General features: G+C 46.8%; 1 protein-coding gene across 1 annotated transcript in view; it reads left to right on the top strand.

Moving 5' to 3' along the window:
• Nucleotides 1-24,094, top strand: part of SEC16B (SEC16 homolog B, endoplasmic reticulum export factor) — a 403,213-nt gene that overhangs the window by 218,366 nt on the left and 160,753 nt on the right. The window contains exons 15-18 of the mRNA XM_078642040.1: nucleotides 2,422-2,527; nucleotides 7,876-8,010; nucleotides 14,007-14,108; nucleotides 15,601-15,664. Of these exons, the coding sequence (XP_078498166.1) occupies nucleotides 2,422-2,527; nucleotides 7,876-8,010; nucleotides 14,007-14,108; nucleotides 15,601-15,664 (407 nt within the window). The remainder of the gene's footprint in view (nucleotides 1-2,421; nucleotides 2,528-7,875; nucleotides 8,011-14,006; nucleotides 14,109-15,600; nucleotides 15,665-24,094) is intronic.

Genomic DNA, 24,094 nt, shown 5'->3' with positions numbered 1-24,094 from the left:
AGAAAGAGCAGGAGAAAACATGTAAGTCAGTATGGCACATTCCTGCCCTCTCCATTTGACGCTGCGCTGCTGCATGGAGCGGAATATTAGTAATTCTGGCCCTTAGTACGTACCGGCTATAAAGCTCTTGTCTGAAGTGCAAATATTTTAAGGCAAAAACTGTGCAACCAAACATTATGATATTATACTTCATATTGCCCAGTAGATGTCGCCTCTGCTCCACAAACCAAGGAATCTTGTTCTTCTACGCTATGTAGAATCACAAACTCATCAAAACTGTGTAGAATGTTGGGCTAGTCTAATCCAGGAGGAAACTACTCATTACACAATGAAAGTATAAGAGGCACCGGGAAATTGGAGAACATAAGATTTCTTCTACAAGAAGACATACACCGATAGTACGTTTAAATGCCCACCAGGGCAGAGAAAATCTATGTCAAGTTATATATAAGGATGTGATTGTTATGCGAGTGACTACCTCAGAAACATTATTATGACATCATAAGGGATCTGTAAGACGCATAGGGCAGCACTCAATTTACTGGCAGCCATCTTGTGTGGACAGGAGTTAGCAGCGATCTGCGAGCCAGGAAGACGTGAGTCCGACAAGACGCAGGAAGAACCCACTGGGGTCGGATTTAAAAGGCAAGGACAGAGCAGCATCGCGTCTGAAGGGATGCTTGAGGGGGCACGCGTGGCAAAGCGGTAGAGGGAAAATCGACAAAGAAAACAATCAACATGCATAAGTTTAGATTAGTTTGCAAGAGGACAAGAAGACTTTTATTTTTCAGACAAGACAGAGATGGGGCCAAACAGTGCTTTCTATGTGGCTGGTGACCAGCCACATGGTCCGATAAATTGCCAGGGCTGCTTTGGGGTCTCAGTCCGGCCGTGGGGAGGGTGGCAGGGATAGGAGGGTGTCAGGGTGACAGGAATAGGGATGGTGACACGGACTGGGATAGAGATGGGGAAGGTGAGCGGAATGTGACCGGTGATATGAATTCCTTCTTATACTTAAGACACTACGACTAGATTTATCAAGCCTTTGCGTTGTCATTTATTATTATTATTATTGTTAATTAAATTTATAACGCGCACAGCTACCCTAAACAGGGTTTCGGTAAACGGTAAACGGCAAGCATTGCATTTGCAAAATTGAGGTAACCAGTATGAGGCCTGAACCCACTGTTGCAAATAAATCACCTGCATTTACATTTTAACTATGTGCAATATATTTTTGTTAGAATGCTCAAGGGCACCCCAGCCCAAGGGCCAGGCTCACATGGTGAATCCAGAAACAAATACCAAACACCTTTGTGCCCCTGGCCCCCATTAACGCTTCCATTGCCGGGGCCATGTTGCTTTGGTCATTCGCATGGCTGGAGGTAGTCTCCAATCAAGTTAAAGAGGTCAGAAGTGTTGCACCTTCAACAGTGAGGGGCAGATTTACAATAACTGGTGCATCCCTGCATATCAGCTGGGATGCGTCAGTTATTGTGCGCCGCAGCTCCGCCACCCTGGATGCGCCGCATTTACAATGCGGTGCACCATGGGGCAAAAATGGTACAAATGCGTCACACATCTGTGCTGTAAAAGTGGTGCATTGCTAGAGCTGCGTCGCAAGCGCGACGCAGCTCCATCAATGCTCTGGGGGGCCCTATCTCCACAATGCTGCGTCAATCCTTACGTCTGCTTCAAGCAGGCGCAGGGTTTTGACGCAGCATGGGCCCAAAAGTGACTGAGTGAAATCTTGTAGATATCACTCAGCCACTTTTGGGAGGCGTTCCTGCACCGGAACGCCCCACCCTGTGATGAAACGCCTCCTTCTGGCGCCGGGCTTTACAACGTGACGCATCTGAGAGATGCGTCACGTTATAAATACCCCGCACCATGGCGCATCTTTTTGTCGCCGCTGCGTCATAAAAGTGACGCAACGGCGGCGTAAAAGAGGCGCAGGGGGCTTGTAAATCTGCCCTCAGACTTTTCTCTTGACGGTGGTTCCACAGGTAAAGCACTGGCTATCTGTGCTCGTGATGCACACAGTGTGTGAGCATGTTTTATGAGATGACTTCACATCATTTCCCAGCATCCTCTAGAGCCATCAGGCAGCTCTAGTGTAAGGACCTTCAAGGCTTAAGCCTGGCCTAGAGGATTCGAGATGGAGGTGAAGAATATAAAGGAATAATGTACAGTGTACTGCAAGCAGGTGATAAAACAGCCCACCTTTACTTTAGTGCTGGTGGGCGTTGAATGAACCTGGGCGGCTCAGTGTTTTATGAAAGTGGTGACCAATTGAACACCAAGAGGTGTGTATGTTCCCCTTGGAGACGCTTTGAATGCATTCTGAGGCCCTTGTGAAAGAGAAGCTTCTCTTGTTTTCCACCTTTTCAAATCCTCTCTGTCTTCTCATTCTTTTCCCAGTAAGACCTTCAAGGCCTTCGCTACCACTGACGCGATCCAGTGTACCGAGATCCTGGAGTACTGTCGGCAGCTGGGACAGGCCGGATATTACATCCCTTCCTTCCAGGTACCACCATTGCAACAGGGCTGCAAGAGACACCCCAGACACTCTGCCACTGGAAGACCGGCCCTGTGATACAAATGAGACCAAACATCATCTCCGCCCAGACTGCATCCTTATAGTAAAGACTGATGGGCTGTGGCCTTTACCACAGGCGCAGCTCCTCTGTCTGAGCGAAGGAGCGTTGCCACACTAAGAAAAGCCCCAGGCCAGAGCTGAAAAATAAAATGGTAATAAATTGTATTTATTTCCATTTTCTGTTTCAGCAACCTGCCCCGAACTAATGTCGGGACAGAGCGGTGCCAGTGCTGCCGAGTAGCAGTAGCAGGGAGCTGTGCGCTTTAAAATGCGCATGTCCCTTTTGCCGGGCCGTCTTGCGATGGCCAGCCAGACATGCACATTTTAATGTTCTCTAACCTAGCTTTCTTAGACAGCTAGGTTAGAGAAAGTGCAGGCCCCCAGAGCTCTTATGAGCGTTGAGTGAGGCACTCCCTCCAATCCTGCCACTGCCTTCAAGCTAGTGAGAGCAGCACCAGGATTGGTGAGGGGAGTTTGCTGGGTCCCACGTTGGAGCCTGCCAGAAGACCGAAAGAGGAAGTCGCAGAGGAAGGTAAGTCTTTTATTTTTTTACACTCACCCCCCACCCGCCTACATGATAGCTGCCACTGAACTCCTCTCCCACGAAGTACCACTTCTCTAATACATTTCTTCAGGATCCACCCCAGTCAATCCTGCCACTGAGACACTAGTGCTATTATACAGATGTACACCAAATGACATCTTCATCTGGACTGCATTATACAGTACATCTGTCGCAGTGATCCCGAACATTCCTCCCATTCACCTACCACTCAGCAATATAGGACCACAGGAGGGACCCAAACACCAACCCTTGCAGCATCAGCTCCCTGATATAGATTTACACCAAACATCCGCTTTACCCAGACGGCTTCATTGTAATAGAGATCAGAGGCAGGGGCCCTAATAACCATCCTACGAGGTACTGCTTTTGTTCCTCAGTCGCTTCTCCCACTCAGCAGTGGTCCAAACATCATCTTCACCATACTTCCTGTTCTCCCAGACATTATTCGCGGACACATCATTGACTCAGACCTCTTCTCCTATACAGGAGGTACCCCAAACGTTTCTCCACTCAAACACTGTCCTTGTGATACAGACCATACGTTCTGTTCACTCAGACAGCATCATTGTAATACATGTGTGTGGGATGTGTGACCCCTGGCATCCCTCCCACCCAATCTTACCTCTCTAATTCATATGTACAGTATGCACCCCCTAACGTCTGTCCCACCTACACCTGGCTAATGCAAGACTGAAGGGGCAACCTAAACGTCGCTCTGTCTTATACATCTGTAGGAGACACCCCCTGACATCCCTCCCACCCAAATGATCATTCTTTGATATAAAACTGTAGTTGAAACCACCGAAACTTACTGCCACACAGATAGCGTGAGTATGTTATAGGTCTGAAGGAAGCAACTCTTCACACCACAGTCAGCCTGAGAACATCCCTAAATCACGGGTCCAACCACCTTTACTCCCAGATGCTGGTCATAAAATACCATATCACTGGATCTCTGCAGACACCTTCTGTACCAAGAAAACAATCGTATAACAAGTCTGCGGAAGGTGCCCCAGCTCCACATCCTTTTTAACACAGCCACACAGACCAAGACTTAGAAGGGACTCAAGGCATTCTTCAACCGAGACAGCCTTCCCATAGGACAGTACTGCTTTCCAAAACACTCATCAACACAGACAAACGCCTAGCAGTGCTTTACTATGGAAAGCACCACCCGACCTGGCTCCACTTAGAAACCTTCTTGCAGGACTGCAGAAGACACCCTTCAAGACACTGCTGCACCCCGACAAAGTTCAAGGAGGTCAGCACGACATCCCAAAAGACAGATCCATCCAGGCAAAACTATTGCACAACAGTATGACAGAAGACACTCCAATCCACTGCTCCGCTCCATACAACCTTTGTGTAAGACATTAGTACACCCTAAAAACTGCTTCACCCACACAAGTGCCTTATTACAGTACTACATTGCTAAGTACTGGTCGATCCAGGCGGCCTCCTCATAGGACAGTATGACATCTGTAGGCACTGCTTCACTTAGACAAATTTCCTGTACTACAGTAATGCACCCTAGACACTGCTTCACCAAGACAACCTACCAAAATCACAATGCTGCACTCATAGAGCTGGTGATCCCCTAGCCAAATCCCCAGTACTGGACTATAGAAGGCATCCTCTTCCACTGCCCAACCCACACAGCCTTCCTATAGTACAGTAATACCCCCCTCTCCCCCCATAAAGTGTTCCACCCAGAAAATCTTTCTGTGGGACAGCACATCATGCCAGACATTGCCGCGCCCAAACAGTAGTCGGATAGAACAGTACTAAAGTAGGGAGCCCCATACACTGCCCCACCAAGACAGCTTCTTGGAGGGCGGTGGTAAAAAATCTAGGCACTGGTCCACACACAAAAAACACATTTATTCCTCTATCCCGATTTTAACACAATAAAGTAAGAATACAGAGGAACCTCCACTTATTCCCTGTCACCTCTTCTAAATCAAGGTAATGTCCCTAAGAAGCAAAGGTAAGAAATGTCTGCCAGCTAGAGATCACCCCAATAATTCTGTAGTTTTGGGACAGCCTTAAATGCCACTGTTTAATTATGTAACTCATCAATGAGTATAAGACTATAAAAAAACATATGCAATAGAGCCACTTTCCAGAGTACACCCAAAAGGGTGGTCTGTAGGGATAATCCCAACACCTTCAATCAAAGGTATGTCACCTATAAAATTGGACTGTGGAGGACACCAAAACACTGTTGATCCAGGTCAGACCCGTATAGCCAAGAACTGCAGGGATCATCCAGGTACATGGCATCAAAGTAATATTGCCTGTAATAAAAGACAATATAGTGGCGTCCCAACACTCATCCATCAATACACCCTCCGGGTCACAGCCCCAACAATACATGACAAGCACCACCCAGGTAACATCTCCATAGTACAGGACTGTTAGAAATGCGTCAACACCCCCTGTGATACAGGGACACACCTGAGACACCACAGCATCTCTTGCACCCCTGTATATACTGCAGTGGACCCCAGCAGTGCTCCACTGAGGCTACAGTACAGCACAGGTCGGGATGCCTAACAACCCTCTATTTAGGGAAGAGCCTTGTAGTACATAGTTAGATGGTATTGCCTGACTCTCAGCCAGCATTCAGCCAAAAGCCTATTTACTCTGTGGAGGGAAACAGGTATGTAGTAGTAGTAGTAATAAACAAAGGGGGGAGGGAGAGGGAGAAGTGGATTCTGTCTCCCCTGACAATATTCATAAACAAAAGGAATCCACTAAGTTGGGTTCGGTTGTCACTACAATGGTGAGGAGCAACCAGTGTTGTTTAAATACCCCTCACACACCAACAGGCCCCTTGGTGTCATGCTTCATCATCGGGGTCTTCGCAAACCTCTACGGGATGCGGCGTGCTACGACTCACGACTACGTAGGAGCACTGTAAGTAAACTATGTGCTGGTGTGTGTGGGTAGTAAAATGTGAGTGGCAAGGTGAAAGTGAAATATTAAAAAATACCTGGCTCGTAAGTACAGAAAAATGTATTAAGTCTTCGGCTGGTATCATTAAAAAGTGCGAGGGAGGTTGCTTTTTTTTTTTTTTTACTGATTAGGGTAAAACAACCATACTAGTGCGTCGACATGTTTCGGAGTAGAAAACTCCTTCTTCAGGACAAGGATGTGCACTACTTATCCTCACCTTACTCACATGTATGTAGATGTAAAAGTGTGCTCTACAAAAATAATTTTAGGTGAAAATGTACCTATCTGTTTTATTAAAGGTCATAAAGTCCGTTGCGCCCAATTGGCGATGAACTGAACTTATAGTAATGGGCCAAGTAGCCTCATGAGCCAGAAGCGTGGTATTGGGGGTTCCCGTTCTGCCCAGTGTGGCAACGGTTACTGCAAGGGCTGGTTGGCTCTCATCCCCTCAACGTGCCTCGCGCCGACCGTTGATGCAGGAAATCAATCACCCAGAGAGATCGTCTTAACAAAAATACCTCCTTTGCTGAAAATGAAATAACGCGGAGCCATGACACAGGGCGCCCTTTAAAAACGGCAGCGCCAGCTGAGACCCGCTTCCCCCAATACAATTCATGAGCTTCTTGAATTCCTGACAAGTAGTGCGATTAACATCCTCCATACAACAGAATCACACTTTTTTGGAGTTGTTTCCACTTTCCTGACTGAAATTTTGGCCCGCCCGAGGTGTTTCCATATATGAGTGAGAATCAACCATCACTCACAGTTCCGGCTTCACCCAGTCCGTGTCCTGAGGAGAACCCCTACTAGCGTTGAGGTTCGAAACGCGTTGGCTCTGAGCCCCGGTGAAAGAATTTGGGTGCAACAAGGATCATCTAGATCTATACAGTGCAATTCCTTGTGGTGCAACCCTGTAAATTAGTTTTTCCTATCCTAGGCTCAGTGAGACAGGCAGGTAGCTCCCTGTGACTAAGAGGTCCGCTTGTCTCTTGGTATCCAATAGAAAGGACTGGTTCCTAATGCTTAATAGTTAGGACTCTTAATTCAATAATGTTTGGTGTCACATGTGTTATTGTATTGTACTCACTGTAGATTATTTGTATAGCACCTGTATATATTTCAGCAATTTTTCACATTTTGTGTATGTATATTTTCACTGTCTGATTACCGTCTTTCTTGATGACATATTTCAAATGTGTAAATATTTTCAAAAAGATATAAAAAATCTAAAATAAAATAGATTACCATTCAGAACTAATGCACTGTTTGGATTTATAAGTAGTACAACAAAAATCTGTCTGGCACCTTTCTTCGTTTAGTACAGTTCAGTGGTCCAAGCCAGTTCAGATACAGGACCCAAACCTTGGTATTTACCTTGCGCTGGGGCTTGGCAGCCAATTGTGCGCCGGTGCAGGGGAAAGCACAGGGATGCGTCGTATTGTTGATACAACGCATCCCTGTGCTTTGAAAATGACGCACGGTGCAGCAGGATGGCTTGTTGCGCTGCCCTGCGTCATTTTCTTGTAGATGAGTCCCAAACTGTCTCTCAGACACTTCCCCCAATACCATACAGCTGTACTGCACATGCTTCTTACGCTTAATACGTAACGGCCCTATATATGGCACGTGAAAATGGCACTAAGCCTCTCCTGCAGTGAAGTCTGTAACTTTGTTTCCTTATTAGTTCATGGCCTTAAGCCTGTATTTTCCCCTGGTTTGTACAGCCCTCTCACACATTGTTCTGTTTTCACAGGTGTATAAGCTGATCTATGCCTCGCGACTGGCGGACTACGGACTTGTGTCGCAAGCGTTTCATTACTGCGAGGGGATTGCAGGCGCCATCTTGGCCCAGGAAGGTGCTTCTGTGCTCCTGGCTGAACTCTTTAAGGTACAACACAGTCTCAGCAGCTCATTGTTTTGCTAATTAGTTGCTGACCAGCTGAGTGAATATGTGTGGGGTTTTTTCTTCTAATTTATTTATGCATTTTCAAAATGTAATGTTCCTCTTCGTCCCACAACCCTCATAGGTCCATGTCATGTGTTAGTTTTGCTAATATAAATTGTACTGATTTCACACTGTATGTTCGAAGTAAAACCTTGGTTTATATTAAATACTGCAAGACTAGTGCAAGGAGCTCACTGGCAGATTGCTCCTAGCAGAACACCTTTTATAAGGGGCTTTCCCTCAAATGCACAGCTGTGGTAGCTGTAGGTAACCCTCTCTCCAATGCCTCCTTAATACTTATAGTTCAGAAAGCTTTTCCTTTGATGCCTCCTGCTGTCTGGCTGTTACAGTGGGCACTCCCTCAGATACCACCTAGCAGCCTTCTGTCGTAAGTAACTCTCCCTCTGATACCTCCTGCAACCTGGCTGTTGCCTCCTGCAGTCTGGCTGTTGCCGGTACCTCTCCCTCTGATGCCTCTTGTAGCTGGCTGTTGCAGGATCCTCATCCTCTGGTGCGTCCTGCAGTCGGTCTGTTGCCGGTACCTCGCAGGTACCTCGCCCTCTGGTGCCTCCTGCAGCCTGGCTGCCGCAGGTACCTCGCCCTCTGGTGCCTCCTGCAGCCTGGCTGCCGCAGGTACCTCGCCCTCTGGTGCCTCCTGCAGCCTGGCTGCCGCAGGTACCTCGCCCTCTGGTGCCTCCTGCAGCCTGGCTGCCGCAGGTACCTCGCCCTCTGGTGCCTCCTGCAGCCTGGCTGCCGCAGGTACCTCGCCCTCCGGTGCCTCATGCAGCCTGGCTGCCGCAGGTACCTCGCCCTCCGGTGCCTCCTGCAGCCTGGCTGCCGCAGGTACCTCGCCCTCCGGTGCCTCCTGCAGCCTGGCTGCCGCAGGTACCTCGCCCTCCGGTGCCTCCTGCAGCCTGGCTGCCGCAGGTACCTCGCCCTCTGGTGCCTCCTGCAGCCTGGCTGCCGCAGGTACCTCGCCCTCTGGTGCCTCCTGCAGCCTGGCTGCCGCAGGTACCTCGCCCTCCGGTGCCTCCTGCAGTCTTGCTGTTGCAGGTACCCTCCTGATCAGAGATGTTTTAATACAGGGGTAAAAGTGAACCCTGGCCCAGGGAGTCGGGCTTTCAGGGGGCTCCTGATAAACCAGTTCTGCTCTGTAGAGAATCTTGCCCTGATGACCTTGAATAATTCTTAGATTGTTTTAAATACCGTTTTTTGGGTCTCGCTGGCAATGCATCCGCAAGGATGCATTTGTCCAGCTGGAGACCAATAGCGATCACTCTGGGGGGAAGGAGGACAAGAGGGTGCACAAGCTTTTCTTTCTGGATTCTTGTGCGCGAACGCGCACGTTCCGTCCTGCGCCGCCCTCCCATACTCCCAGCCTAACGCGCGCGCATGCACACAGACAGACAGACAGACACACACACACACGCGCACACGCACTTACACTTACACAGACACGCAGGCACCCAGACAGGCAACCCTCTCCTCCTCCCCCACAGTCACACACGCATACACACAGACTCCAAGACACACGCACGCTCACACACATACACAGCCCGCCGCCACGCGCGCTCCCACACATGCCCCCCCCCGCCCTCGCAGGCCAGCCACAAAGCGAAGCCCCACTCACCGGCAGCAGGACTCTTCCTTCATTCTTCGGCACCGGGGCGCAGGGTAGGCTCCTGCCTGCTCCGGTGCTGCAACCAATCGCGGCTCTTCCGGCTCTTCCGTGGGAGGCGGGGTAGGCTCCCGCCCTCCTACTTCCTGTTTCCGGTTGTCGCGCCGGCCTGCCTGACTTCCTGGTCGCAGGCCGGCAGAGTGACGGCGGTGATTTGCGGTATTTATTTATTTAGTTATTTATGCATTTTTATATAGCGCGGACTTTACCCGAAGGCGGTATTTATTTATTTATGTATTTATGCATTTTTATATAGCTCTGACTTTACCCGAAGGCGGTATTTATTTATTCATGTATTTATGCATTTTTTTTCACTCTAGCACGAGCCGAGCTAGGAAAATATTGGCAAGTCAATCGTGCAACGAGCATCATTTAAACACAGGAAAAAACTGAAGTTTCACATTTCCAAAACATTTCCTTGTTGTAATTTGTTATAAACGGTAATTTGTTAACATGAATTTAAAAGCATTCATGCCACCCACTGCCATGCCCTGATGACGATGCCAGTAGAGAACGAAGTCAAAAAGGCAGGTGGCATCTATCTGCCTTCTATATGTAACCAACGTACAAGAGAGGATTTTATTGACCACTTATCCTAAACCAAGGTAGTTCAAGGTGCTGCCAAATGCACTGATGAAGGAAAAGGAAAGGAGGTTCAGTAAAATTAAATATTGCTTAGGGTCACACAGTTTGTTCAACTGAGCTGAGGAAGCCAAGATTAATCATAGGTTTCTTGGAGTCAGTGAGTCAGTCAAATATTCTTTATTCGGATTTTCATACCCATGAAAGAAAACATTGAACGTGTAAATGGATAATATATAAACATTCATTACAGCATTTCTATTAAGGTCAAAAGAGAAATATTCAGCAAAGCAGCCTAAAGTCATGAGTCTTGACGATATTAAATATGAGTACATTTCCAGTACATTAAGACTAAACAAACGACCAGCCCTAAAAAAATAAAATGCTAAATGTATAAATTTTTGCTTACTACTTTACATCTATTGACTTTCCCCGGTGATGCATGTTGGTCCATCAAGAACTGCAAAGCACAGTCACGTGATTAAACATGGCATGAATTATTATTATAAGGATTCTGTAGTGTTCTTCATCAGTTTTTGCACACCTCCAAGCGTTTCAACGGAAGCAATGCTTGTACATGCAAATGTTCAGAACTGTTTGTGGACATCTTTAGATGCTGCAGAGAACAAGGAGTAGAGCAAGCATGCTAATAGCTGAAGTATTACCTAATGTTATGTGATGGCAATAGATCACACAGACTTCTTCTATTGGTGTTGAAAGAAGTTTATTCTTTGGGGCCAGGCACCACAATCCAGCTAATAAGTGCGCACTCACATGTGGAATGACACATTCAGCCATTCTAAAAGTGAACTACAGCATTACAATAACACCAGTCATGGTCAATGGTAGAGATAACATGCTCATGCCACACTTGAACAACTGGAGTCGTATTATACACAGAGCCCTGGTGGGGGCACAATATGTTTTCGCTCTCGCTTTGCGCAGCCCTGAGGCACTTTTGGTAATATAAAAGAGGCCGCAGATCCTTTAGCGGCCCATTCTGTAATACAGCTAGCACTGGCGCACAATTAGAAACAGTGCTATCATCAGAGGGCATTCCCTCTTTTGTTTAGGGCACGGCCTACATGTTGATAATGCCTGCTGTTCCTACCTGTAAAGTGCTTTGAAAATTTGATGGAAGGTACTTCTTTGTTGAATTTTGATTTTCTTTTCTGAATTCAGTGGGTCCTTGGTATTTCAAGTGCACACTTATTCACTGCCCTGGATAAGGTCTCACAACTTTATCACTCCTTTGTGCTATCCTACTCTTACAACTTTTTAAAAGCCGTAGTTCTTGAGGTTTAGTTCAGTCAATGTCGAATCAGTGTCAAATTCATGTTGATGTGCTAACTTCACCACCACCTAGACAGTATATAGGACAAAACTAAGGAACAACTGTTACTACGTCATAATGCAAATGGGTTCCATCCTTTTAATCCACCTAGATTTTTTGCTTTCACCAGGTTTTTGGAAAGTTATTTACAAAAGTTTAAGCTATTGCCATTATAAATTACAATAACTTTCATTTAAGTATGAATTATTAAGCCATTGTTATTTGTAATATCAATACATCTAAGTCACGTAAATACAACACATATTGCATTACAAATGCTATAGGTGTCACAGTTGCGAAAGTTAAAACTATTGGCATTGTAAATGACAAAGCTATTAATTTAGCTATTTTCAAAACCAAAACATAAAAAAAAGATTTGTGATTTACAATACCAATAGCTCAAACTTTCCTAATGCGAGACCTATTGCATTGCAAATGCTTGTCTTTCATCTATTTTTAATGTGGATGACTTGTGAAAGTCTATTACAGACATTTTGCAGAGAAATGTTCTACTTACGTTTCATGCAACATTCACAACAACGTTTCTTTTAAATCAAAACAGGACCTGACATATGAGACGCTGGGGAGGGGTCAGAGAGATTATTTGTAGTAATATTAGTGAGCAGCTGCTGTGCTTCAATATTGAAAACACACATCACTATCCCTGAATATTAGATGTAAATAAATTTAGAATTTAGACCAATGTGCCTGTCCACTATCAGCGACCCGGCCAAAGAGGGTATGAAAGAGCTGAAATTGGATCATAAATTCAAAACTGTTTCAATTAGGCCCCTAAAATACGTGTGGCCCGGGCCCCCCAAATCCTTAAGATTTCCCCGTCTCTGATGCCGCCTGCAGCCCCTCTATTTCAGACAGCTCTGCCTCTGAAGGCAGGTAGCGCTCTTCTGTTGCTCTGTAGCTCTCCCTAAGAAAGTGCCTGCTCAGTTGTAGGGAATTATCCCTCCTACGCCTCCTGCAGTCAAATAGCCCCCCCTCCCTTATGGGTTGTACTCCACACTTCTCACTAGCTCGTGTTCCAATTTTAGGAGGGGTGATCGCCATTCTGCGATTGGATTTTTTAACCCCTGGGGCGCGGCCGCAATTCTGCGCTTGTGCGGCCGTTTCCAAGAGTGGGCGGGTTCATGACGGCCCCCAGCCATCATCAGCACCTGAGCACTGTGATGCATGATGGACGGGGGCCGTCATCAGCACGCAAGGGGTTGAATGTTTTTTCCTTTGTTGCTTTTGAAACTCATCCAGGGCAACCCGCTTCAAAATGAAGCTGGGATCTGGATTGCATTCTCATTGAAGGTATTACAATTGCTAATGGTGGGATGTGTGCTGCTTGTTGGGTGGGGCCGCCTCAAATAGGCCTGCAGCCTGCCTCACAAGAAGCCCCTTGTAAAATATGTAGAGCAAGCATCAAAGAGAGAATATCTGGGTGAGCTGTTGGAGGATAGAAATGTAGAGCAGTGATGATGTGTTGTTGAGAAATGAGTTTATGGTGGAACATTTAGGATTTTCTGTGATTCAAGTGAGTGTCCACTGGGTGTGCTCTATTGTGCCTGATGGTGAAATAAAAACCCCTGGAGACATGTTGGTTACTCTGGAACCCAACAGGACCGTGAGCGGGCATCGAGAGCCTAAACACAGCGACTAGGAGCAAAGGCTTAGGAACAGGGCAGAAGTCCTAAGGAAAATAGTAAGGGAGTTAGTATGTGCAATTCACAGTGACGTTAGCAGAAGTGATGTCACAAGAAGTGATGTCATGTGCTTATAGTAATGCTCACTTAAAAGGTCAAGTGCCCAGTTCACCAAAAGCATCAATTTAACTTAATGACAAAGGAATGTGAAAATACCATTTTGGGGTTTTACTTTTTATATATCACATGCATTTTTTCCATATATCAATTTGTAACTGAGCTCAGAAGAGTCTTGGCAATTGTTTAAACATCAAACGTGCTGTTCATGATTATTTGTTTCCCGATTGTCTCTTCGAAGCACAAAAGTGCTTCACATATGCAGTTTGTTAAGCAATGGAAGGGTTAACGGTGTCAAGTTATCTGTTCCGCAGATAACAGATTAAAACATAACTCTGCTCAGGGCCATTCTCACACATTTAAGAGATGCTGCCAGGTGGAGGTTTGCAAACATAGTGCGGTCAATTAACAATTAACAGTGTTTGCAAATGCAACGAGCTGCAGTGTTAGGGCAGGGGTGACAGTGACACTTCTCAGCTTCGGGCTAGGTGGAGCGGAGTTTCCTCTCTAAACATGATGGGAAGACTGGTGTAGGATTTCCACAGAAGAATATGATAGTTTTTCCTGTTTTCTGTCCCTGCTGCAGCTGGCCGACAGGCTGAAGTTCTCGGACCCGTGTCTGGAGGAGAGGCCGGGTGTGGATCCTCAGTGGCTAGTACAGCTGCAAAACCGCTGGCGGCACCTGCAGGTAGGGCGCACTGCACGGTGGGAGGAGTGGGAGGAATAAAGGTGTGTGACATGCCTGCTCCTAACTGGCGTTGTCCTGACTATGCTTGTCTCACACGTGCCCTGAAATCTATTCTTTGTTTAGAGTCTTTGCTGTCTCAGTGTGTGCTGTGGTACTGCGCCTGTGTTAGGGTTGATTGATATCTGTCTGCTAGGCTGGTGTCTGTCAGCTAGTTGGATGCCTCTCGGGTTATGGTAAATCAGCGCAGTGTCAGTCAGTCAGGCTGTTTGCTGTTCTCTCAGCCTGATGTCGCTCTGCTAGACTCGTGTCTTTCATTCTTGTGGTATTCCACTCTTCCGAATTGTTTTCTACTTTTCTGTTCTCCTTGAAGCCAGGTCTGGCGACTTAGTGGACTAATGTACCTACTGTAAGGGACTGTGTTCGACCTCATGGTCACAGGTTCAAATCCCGGCAGGTCCACCCAGGCTTTCATCCTTCTGAGGTCAATAAAATAAGTATCATTGAGTTGGGTAAAAATAAACATCTGTTTTTCAGCGTCAAGGTACCCTTGAGTGCATGTACACTTTACAAACATTCTTTTGTGCTGGTGTCTTATCTGCTGGACTGTGTCACATCTCGACTCACACTAGCCTGTGGGGATGGTCTTGCGTCAGTGCCCAGTTGTGAGGGATATGAGGAGAAGAAAAAGGGAGGAGTCTTGGGAGGCATAGGGAAGAACTCTGAAGGTAGCCATCAAGGAAAACATGCTTTGGAGCGAGCTCTTAGCAGGTGTAGGCCTCATGTATTAGAGAGGGCAATAAAGAACACAGTGTTCTACCGTGTAGCTGTTGCTGAGTCTCTGTTGCCATTTATACCATTACAGTGTGGTATATATTTGCCAATTTGTGTGCTTGGTGGGGATCAGCTGGTCTTAAGTCTATCAGTCTTTTGGTATATTGTTAGTCTGGGATTTTTTTCTAGTGGTCTGGCTTATTAGTTGACCTAGTCTTTGCATCTGGGATTGTCTGCCAATTTCTAAGGCTGGCTTCAATCAGCTGTTCTTACATCTGTCAGTGTGTTGGTATTCTGTCAGCTTGGGTTTTACTACTGCCCCGTACTCTGTTGGAATGTTGTCTGTCTAATGGCTATTTAGCAGTCTGTCAGCCATTCTGTCTGTGAGCCTGGAGTTGCTGATAGCCTGATGCAAGCTGCTGGTCTTATATATTACTTTCATCCTGATAGTTTTCAATTGGCCTAGGTTGTTCTACAGGTCTGGACTGTTTTTGGCCTCATGTCTGGCCTCATATCTATCTGCCGGACTGGTATTTGCCTGTCCGCTTGCCCTTTGATCTTCTGGTCTAGTGTCTTGTCTTTCAGTCTGGTCATATCATGTCGGTCTGCTTACATTTTTATCAGTCTGTTGCCTGCCTACAGAGATTTGGTGAAGCAGCTCTGTGAAGCTGACAGTGCAGAAACAGCACTATCGTGACCAACCTTCTCTGTTTACTTTTAGGCAGAGTGGAGCTTCGGTGACAGAACCACGAGCCACTTACAGATCAAGGACAAGCCAACAGAAGGTACAAATGCTAGTATGTGGAACTAAAACCTTTGTCCTGTATTATCCTCACAATTTTGCCCATTCCACATGAACCACTTTTTGCCGATCAATGAAAATGCCATTATTTTATATTACTTCCTCTGTTGCAGGGTCTGTTCATTTCGAATATATTGCCCCTTCTTTCCTTGCTGCTGCTTTGACATCTCAAGCATTATTTTCTGTCCCCTGTACTTTTTTTGAATATCTTTCTGATTGCCCCAACTGCATGTGGTCTCATGCTGCATGCATACAGCACCTGGTTACTATACAACGGCCAGGCGTCAATAACTAGGACACATACTGTAGCCTTATGTCCCCCTGTAGCAGGTTATACCAGCCATTAAAGGCCTTAGCTGAAGGCAAGGGCCTTTAACAATGGAGAGGGCCTGAAATGGCCGGTATGGCCCAGATATGGTGGGCTATGAAGCTATTAGAAGATTCCGCCCCATCAGGGCAGAATGTTCTAATTAGTAAAACCAAGGCCTCTGAGAGCCTGAGGGGGTTGAAATCCGCCTTGGTTCCTAGAAGCTTTTGCTTGCAGCTGTTTCTGTGAATGTTCTACAGCTGACAGCCACGCACAGGGCCACTGCTGTTAGCTTTTGAACATTCACAGCAAGAACTGTGAAAAGGGGCTGAAGTCAGCCCCTGGTTCTCCCCGGCTTAGCTGTACTGCTTTTTGTAGTTTAGCCAAGCCAGGGAGGCCCAGGAGCTGAGCAGCATTCCCCCTCCCGCCTTCTGATGCTCAAGTGACTCTGAGCTAGAGAGGAGGGAGGGGGAAGACTCCGATGTGCCCTGCAGCACAGCCTCTGCCTTCCACTTTCCCATGCCCACTACATGTATTTTGGAGAGGCAGGGGAAAGAGAAGGCAGAGGCTGTTCATGAAAACTTTAAAATGTTTTGTGCAGCTGGGCTATACCAGTTCATATAGGCTCCTGCTGCTCCATTGTCTTCAATCGAGCTCTCAACATTCTAATGTTCTAATATAGCTTTATACCCTAAGGCGAGGGCCTTTAATAATGGAGCGCGCCTTTAACCCCTTCGGCGCTGATGACAAAGCCAGCTCGTCATGGGCGTTACCTGCGCTACGCGGATGACGAGCTGACTTTGTCATAAACAGCGCGATTTTCAAAAATCAGCGCACAGCGGGAAAACGCGGTAGCGCGGTAGCGGTTAATAGCCGGTATACCCCCAGCTATGGCGGGCTATAAGGCTATTAGCACATTCTGCCACTAGAGGTTAGAATTTTCTAACTAATAAAACAAGGAGGCCTTTGTTCACAGCAACACCTGTGAACGACAAACATTGGAATGTTGGAACTCTGGGCTTTTACTGTCCATTAGAAGCCCAGAGCACTCCATTGTCTTCAATGGAGCTCCCGACATTCCAATGTTAGAATATTATGTGAATAAGTTTGCAGACACTTTTTAGATATTTCAATAAGTGGATCTAAAGCAAAAGGAATTGCAGATGGATATTATTACTACTTTGGTTCACATGGAACATTAGGCAGTGCTATCTTAAAAAACATATTAGGCAGTGCTTCAACCATAAATGTAGAATGCGCACTACTCAAAGACAGTGGCATGATTTACACAGTAATGTAGTAATAATCATGGTAGATTATCGAAAAGATCGGGAAAAGGGTTATGTCAGCAAGAATTGGAGATGGTGGAGTGGTACAAACACAATTTTCCAGCTGAGGTCATCAATGGCAGTCATTGAAGTACTTTTTGTTGACTAATCCTGCTTTTATTTAGTGGCTGGTTTGAATGCAAAGCTGATGGTACAGAGCTCCCTTTGACAATACCTTAGCCATCAGGGTCTTTATATCCCACCCTGGTAGACAGTGAAGTTTCTCGAAGCTTAAACTACAGGTCATTGAAAATGGAGCACAAATGAAGTTGTTAAATTATTCAATCAGGCCTGAAAGAGAAATTATTCAATATACAAGTTGCTTTCCCCTAAAGGTTGCACTATTACCGTGATTTATGTCTTTAAGTGGCATCTTGGAACTGGAAAAGGTGGATTAGCTAAAGAACAAGCAAATGTATTGAATTCTTGCCATCATGCACATTCCTGAAAACACAAGGTGAGCTTTGAAAGAGTCCTTTCATAAAAGGATTTAAAAGAATAAACCACTATTTTATTTGGGGTTTGGCCTTACCAGTCTCCTGCAAGTCAACCTGTCATAGATTAGGGCGATATTACTTCTAATGGATAGTAATATCAATAGGGAGACTTGCCCCCTACTGGATAAATTCCCTTTTATGTTGCTTATGTATGACTAGGGACATGGCCCTCCATGCCCTCCTGATTATACATACTTTTATTGCATTGTAATTGCATATATTTATCACTTCATGCCCATGATGCAGTGCTTAAGTGCATTAATTGACAGGTAGCACTCTATGATATGGGGCGTGCTTGGTTGAGAAAGTACTGAGGTAAGTAGTCTGTTGTAATGCTTAAGTGACCAGAGCAACTAAAAAAGACAAGTGGGACCCATGCACCACTGTCTACATATTAAATATAAAGTAACGGACTTGTCAACTAGCTTAAGACAGGAAGGCTGAGTACATCCTGCCTCACTCACTGCTGCCTGGCTGTTAAGGGGTGTTTGTTTCCGGTCCAGGGAGAACCTGGCCTGGCAGTTCGTGCTGGAGTGTTCCCATGGGGAAGTCTGAACTGGTCCATGGGATCAAAAAGCAAAACCGACGGTCTTACGGAAAGCGTTATCTGTGGGGCCGAAAAAGACTGGGAGTGGGGAATTTGGGCTGCCAGATCGAATGACCACAGCTATTTCTGGAACATTGTGTCCTCTGTTAGTAGGGAAGGGTTCTGTTCCATAGAAAACAACACTGCAGCAAGCAAAGGTGTCTCACACTTTTCCAGCTTATATATGCAGATGGGAGAACAACAGGGCTCCATATGCAATCGATTGGGCCCTGGGGAATTATGACAACTGCTTAGAGACAGTGGGGAGGAGGCCATAAACCCCAAGGCCTCTTCTCCTGGCGATCTCTGTGCAGGGAATACGTTTGTCCCATGACCGGAAACAAGCATCCTGCGACCAGTTTTGAGATATCACCCCTCATTAGCCAGGCTAACTTAAATCCAGTGGCACAGTGAGCATGGGGCCCATGTTTAGGCATACCCTTCCCACTTAGGTCGACAAAAGCAGAAAGAACAGATGATGGAGTAAATACTGAACAAATCAAACATTATCCCCCCAAGTCATGGATTTGGGTTTAATCCATTGTTCTTTTGCTCACCACACCATCCTAGTTTGGACCTAGCAATATGCAAATCAGTCTTGACCTTGTCCACATGGGAATACTCCAGTCAGGACTGCCAGGCCAGGTCCTCTGTGGACCGTAAACAAGCATTCTGGGACCGGTTTTGGGGCATCACCGCTCATCAGCCAGGCTAGCTTTAATCCAATGTCACAGTGAGACCAGGACCCACGTCCATCATTTGTTTGCATAGCAGAGCTGAAGATAGCTTCACAGTGGGCTGAAACATCATCAATTAAAACAAACAGTCTCAAGTGTAACAGATCAGCAGTCCTGTTGTCCAGTGCCGGAACTGGATGTTTGATATGGCACGTCATCCACAGGCCAGGCGTGGCCCACGGAGGTGAATAAAAGGGAAGGAACTGCACAAGGTGGGAAACAGCCGTTACATCGCAACTTTTACAACGCACTTCTATCACAACGCAACTTTTACAACGCTGGATCCATTACATCGCATGCCTTTACAACGCATGACATTACATAGCAGATGCTATTACAACGCATGCCATTACAACGTACGTATAGGTAAGTATATAATTTTATTTTATATTTTATTTAACATTATTTAATTATTTTATTTAATATTAAAAATAAATAAATATATTGGGTTTGGGTTTTGGGGTACAGGGGTATTTTTAGGTTTCAGGGTTGGGTTTGGGTTTTGGGGTACATGGGTATTTTTAGGTTTCAGGGTTGGGTTTGGGTTTTGGGGTACAGGGGTATTTTTAGGTTTCAGGGTTGGGTTTGAGTTTTGGGGTACAGGGGTATTTTTAGGTTTCAGGGTTGGGTTTGGGTTTTGGGGTACAGGGGTATTTTTAGGTTTCAGGGTTGGGTTTGGGATGTGGGGTACAGGGGTATTTTTAGATTTCAGGGTTGGGTTTGAGTTTTGGGGTACAGGGGTATTTTTAGGTTTCAGGGCTGGGTTTAAGTTTTGGGGTACAGGAGTATTTTTAGGTTTCAGGGTTGGGTTTGGGTTTTGGGGTACAGGGGTATTTTTAGGTTTCAGGGCTGGGTTTGAGTTTTGGGGTACAGGGGTATTTTTAGGTTTCAGGGTTGGGTTTGGGGTTTGGGGTACAGGGGTATTTTTAGGTTTCAGGGCTGGGTTTGGGTTTTGGGGTACAGGGGTATTTTTAGGGTTCAGGGCTGGGTTTGGGTTTTGGGGTACAGGGGTATTTTTAGGTTTCAGGGCTGGGTTTGGGTTTTGGGGTACAGGGGTATTTTTAGGGTTCAGGGCTGGGTTTGGGTTTTGGGATACAGGTTTTTTTAGGGTTTAGTTTTAAAATACAATCTTTTATTTTAATTAAAAAAAATAATTTTAATAATTTTATTATTTATTAAAAATAGTTCTTTATTATTAAAAGTTCTTTTAAAAATAAACTTAAAGTAATATATGTACTAAATAATTATTTAAAAACAATTTAATTTATTTAATTAATTAAATTTAAATTACTTACATTTAAAAAAAAAATAATATACTTACCTATACTTACATTGTAATGGCATGCGTTGTAATAGCATCTGCTATGTAATGTCATGCGTTGTAAAGGCATGCGATGTAATGGATCCTGCGTTGTAAAAAATGCGTTGTAACGGAGTGCGTTGTAATATATCGCGTTGTAACGTCATACATCCGCACAAGGTTCATCTCCCGATCAGACACAGATAGTGTGGCGTCATTGATTTATCCCATTAATGTCTGTGTGCCTTACCGCTGTAATGTATGTATACTTGTAAAGCGCACTGTTACCTCGTTACGTGGTGTCCTGGCGCTGTATACCGCTGGGGAACCCGTCCTGGCTTTCCCTGTGAGAGGGCACCCCAAGGTGAAGCCAGGCATCCCCGGCGTTGCTGGGGCCGTTGTGGAGATTAAGCAAGCTATTGCCCAGAGTTGCAGAGTGGGACCCATGGTTAGCGTAGGCACCTAAGCGAGAATTATCGAGTCCGCGGACATTGACCCAAGACCCTGCCGCGTCGGGAATTGAACCCTGGTCCCGGGCCAACCTCTGCTTCAGGGTCTGCCGCTTCTAACCGGTGAGCCACACTTCTCCACCGCTGCAACCCCCATCACACTGGCGACGAGGGGGCCATGACCTGCGCCCTGCCGACCTGCTCTGGCGGCACTCTAGACTGTCTCCTGATGGGCTCTGCCACTGCAGCAACACCGCGGAAGTTGCATCGCCCAGCCCGAGACGCGCACGCTGGGAGGGTGGCGCCCTGGTCCCAGGCTGTGCCCCCGAAGAGACGGCAGGCCAAAGTTTGCAGCACAGTGCAGTGTGTGAAGCTTACCCTGCTGGGTGAGACGCTGCGCGGGCCCTGCTGGGCCGCCGGTGCGCATCAGGAAAGTTCCCTGGCCAGCTCAGCCTGCACAGAGAGTGAAAAGGAGGAGGGTGCTTGGCACCAGAGCAGGCAAAGCTGTGCTGCACCCACCGGTTACACCCAGGATACAGACCTGCTAGTGCTGCCTGGCCCTTAAACACCGCTGGAAAGAAACCAGACCAAAGAGAGAAAAAAAATCAAACAATAAAGAAAAGGGAAGGACAGAAAATCAACATAACACCAGGATGTACACAAGAGAGACAGAAGGAAAAAAACTGAGAATGAGAGAAAATCAAGACAAAGGAGAAGGAAAATACCAAATAATAAGAACATGAGTAGAGTAAAAATACAGACAGGCATAGGAAACAAAGCTGCAGCACACAGACACTTGAAAAGGAAAAGTCAGTGGACAAAAGAGGAGTAAAAGACAGGGCCAGCCATCACCGACAGCGCCGGGAGTGCAAAAAGAAGATAAATCAGAACATAACACAGTAGAGAAGCAGCCACAGATGATGCCTCATGGCCAAAGAGGACCAAGCCCTGCCTCAACAGAGGGTTCCAGTACAGAAAGCTATCACAGGAATACTGCCGCCATTCAGTGAGTTGTAAGACCCAGCGACAGCGTCTCAATGATGGAAGATCTGGATTGAGAGGCGAAACAACTACTTTGTCACAACGAGAGAGATGGACAGGGCTGTCAAGAGGTCATTACTACTTCACTTCGCTGGGGATGAAATATTCAAGCCATTTAAGCATCTGCCCAACACGGGCATTGCCACAGACTATGCCACTGCTGTGCAAGCACTGAATGCTCACTTTGACCCGCAGCTCAAACTGGACTTCGAGATGTTCAAGTTGCACCAGGTGCGCCAACGGGAAGGCAAGTCCATTGACGCATTCTATGCCCGGCTGCATGAGCTAGCCAGCACCTGTATGGCAGACGATCAGCCGAAGGAGATCCAAGCACAGATCATCCAAGGATGCCCAGATAAAGTACTCGGAGGTCTCATCCTGTGCCATCCGGAGATAAGTCTAGAAAACATTCTAATTCTAGCGCAAACTCACAACCTGTCTGCAGCATGGGCCAGCGAGATGGACCAAGCTCTCATAAGGGCCCAAGAGAGGCTGGCAAGCATCAAGACAGAGAGAATCAATGCCCTCCGCACGAGGACACAGAATAAAGCCTACAGGAAACCAAGGCCTCAAACAACCATGGCGAAGTGCGGCTACTGTGGGCGCGACAAGCACTCGGCTAGTGAGTGCCCCGCGCAAGGTCATACCTGTGTAAACTGCAGGATTCCAAACCACTTCACAGACTTCACAGCAGTCTGCTGGAAAAAGAACAGAGGAAAGGACAACAGAGGGCAGAAGCCGCTATCCAGAGCGGTGCGCCAGCTGTTCATCACAAGTATATCACAACTCGAAGAACCGAAAGGAGCTAGCCGAGCGCACTAAAGGCTGGAAGACTCATCCCTCAATGAAGATGAAGAAGAAACCTTCCTCATCTCCTTCACGCGAGTACTCAAACGCCGCAGGAGACCTCAACACACATGTGTCGTCAAGATAGTCGGGTCTGAAGTCAAGGCCATCATCGACACCGGTACCTCGATCAATGTAACGGGCATCCAGCAGTACCACCGCCTCCATCCCAGACCGCCTATTATACCATTCAAGACCAAAATCTTCGCACAAGGAAGCCAATCCCCGCTGCCCCTAAGGGGGAGGGTGTCTGTATCAGTCAAGTCAGAAGAGCAAGAGTTAATGACGATGATCCACTTCATAGACTGTGAAGCAGACACCCTGATCGGCAGCCACACCATTGAGGATCTAGGGCTGGTGTCCTTCGCCATGAACGTCCGGACGCACCAATTCGAGGACATCTTGGACCAGTTTCCCGATCAATTCCAGGGGCTAGGCCGCCTCAAGGGCTCATCCATCAAGCTGCACATCGACAAAACTGCGGTCCCAGTGGCACTAAGACACCCATGGGTCCCATTCCACCTCCGACCCCTGGTTGAGAAGGAGCTTGAAAAGCTAAAAAGGCAAGGTGTGATCGAAAAAGTCTCAGGCCCAATACCGTGGGTATCGCCAATGGTAATCGCTGAAAAGCCCAAACTGCCGGGAACCAAACGGCTGTGCATCGACATGAGACTTCCCAACCACGCCATCAAGTGCGAGCGACACATCACACCAACCATGGACGACATAATCGCAGATGTCAACGAATCCAGATAGTTCTCCAAATTGGATCTCAATGCCGGGTACCACCAGCTACCCCTGCCGGAGGAGAGCGCTATATCACGACATTCAGTACACACCTGGGGCTGCGGCCATACAAGTGCCTAAACTTTGGAATATCAGCAGCCGAATTCTTTCAGAACACAATTCAATAGATGCTATTGGGCCTATCCTGTGTCCTGGACATCAATGATGACATACTGATCCACTCTGCAACCGCAGCAGAACACCACAAGCAACTAAAAGACACCCTAAGGTGCCTCAGTGAGCACGGAGTGACGCTGCACCGAGACACGTTCTCATTCTTTCAGCCCTCACTAGAATTCTTCTGATACGTCTTCAACCAAGAGGGCATCCAAGTGGACTCCCGCAAATCACAAGCCATCCGAAGTTCGCCAGCCCCAGTACACCATCTAAAGTGAGGAGCTTCCTCTGCATGGCCACGTATTGCGGGCAGTTCAGTCCAGATCTCGCAACCCTGGCCGAACTATTACGGGCCCTCACCAAAGCGAAGGCCAATTGGACCTGGGGCCAGCGGGAGGAAAGGGCATTCCAGAGTATCA

This window comes from Lissotriton helveticus, chromosome 1_1 (assembly GCF_964261635.1).
Source record: "Lissotriton helveticus chromosome 1_1, aLisHel1.1, whole genome shotgun sequence".
Classification (NCBI taxonomy): domain Eukaryota; kingdom Metazoa; phylum Chordata; class Amphibia; order Caudata; family Salamandridae; genus Lissotriton; species Lissotriton helveticus.
Note: the sequence above shows the minus strand (reverse complement) of the source record. Positions and strands in the feature narration are given on the sequence as shown.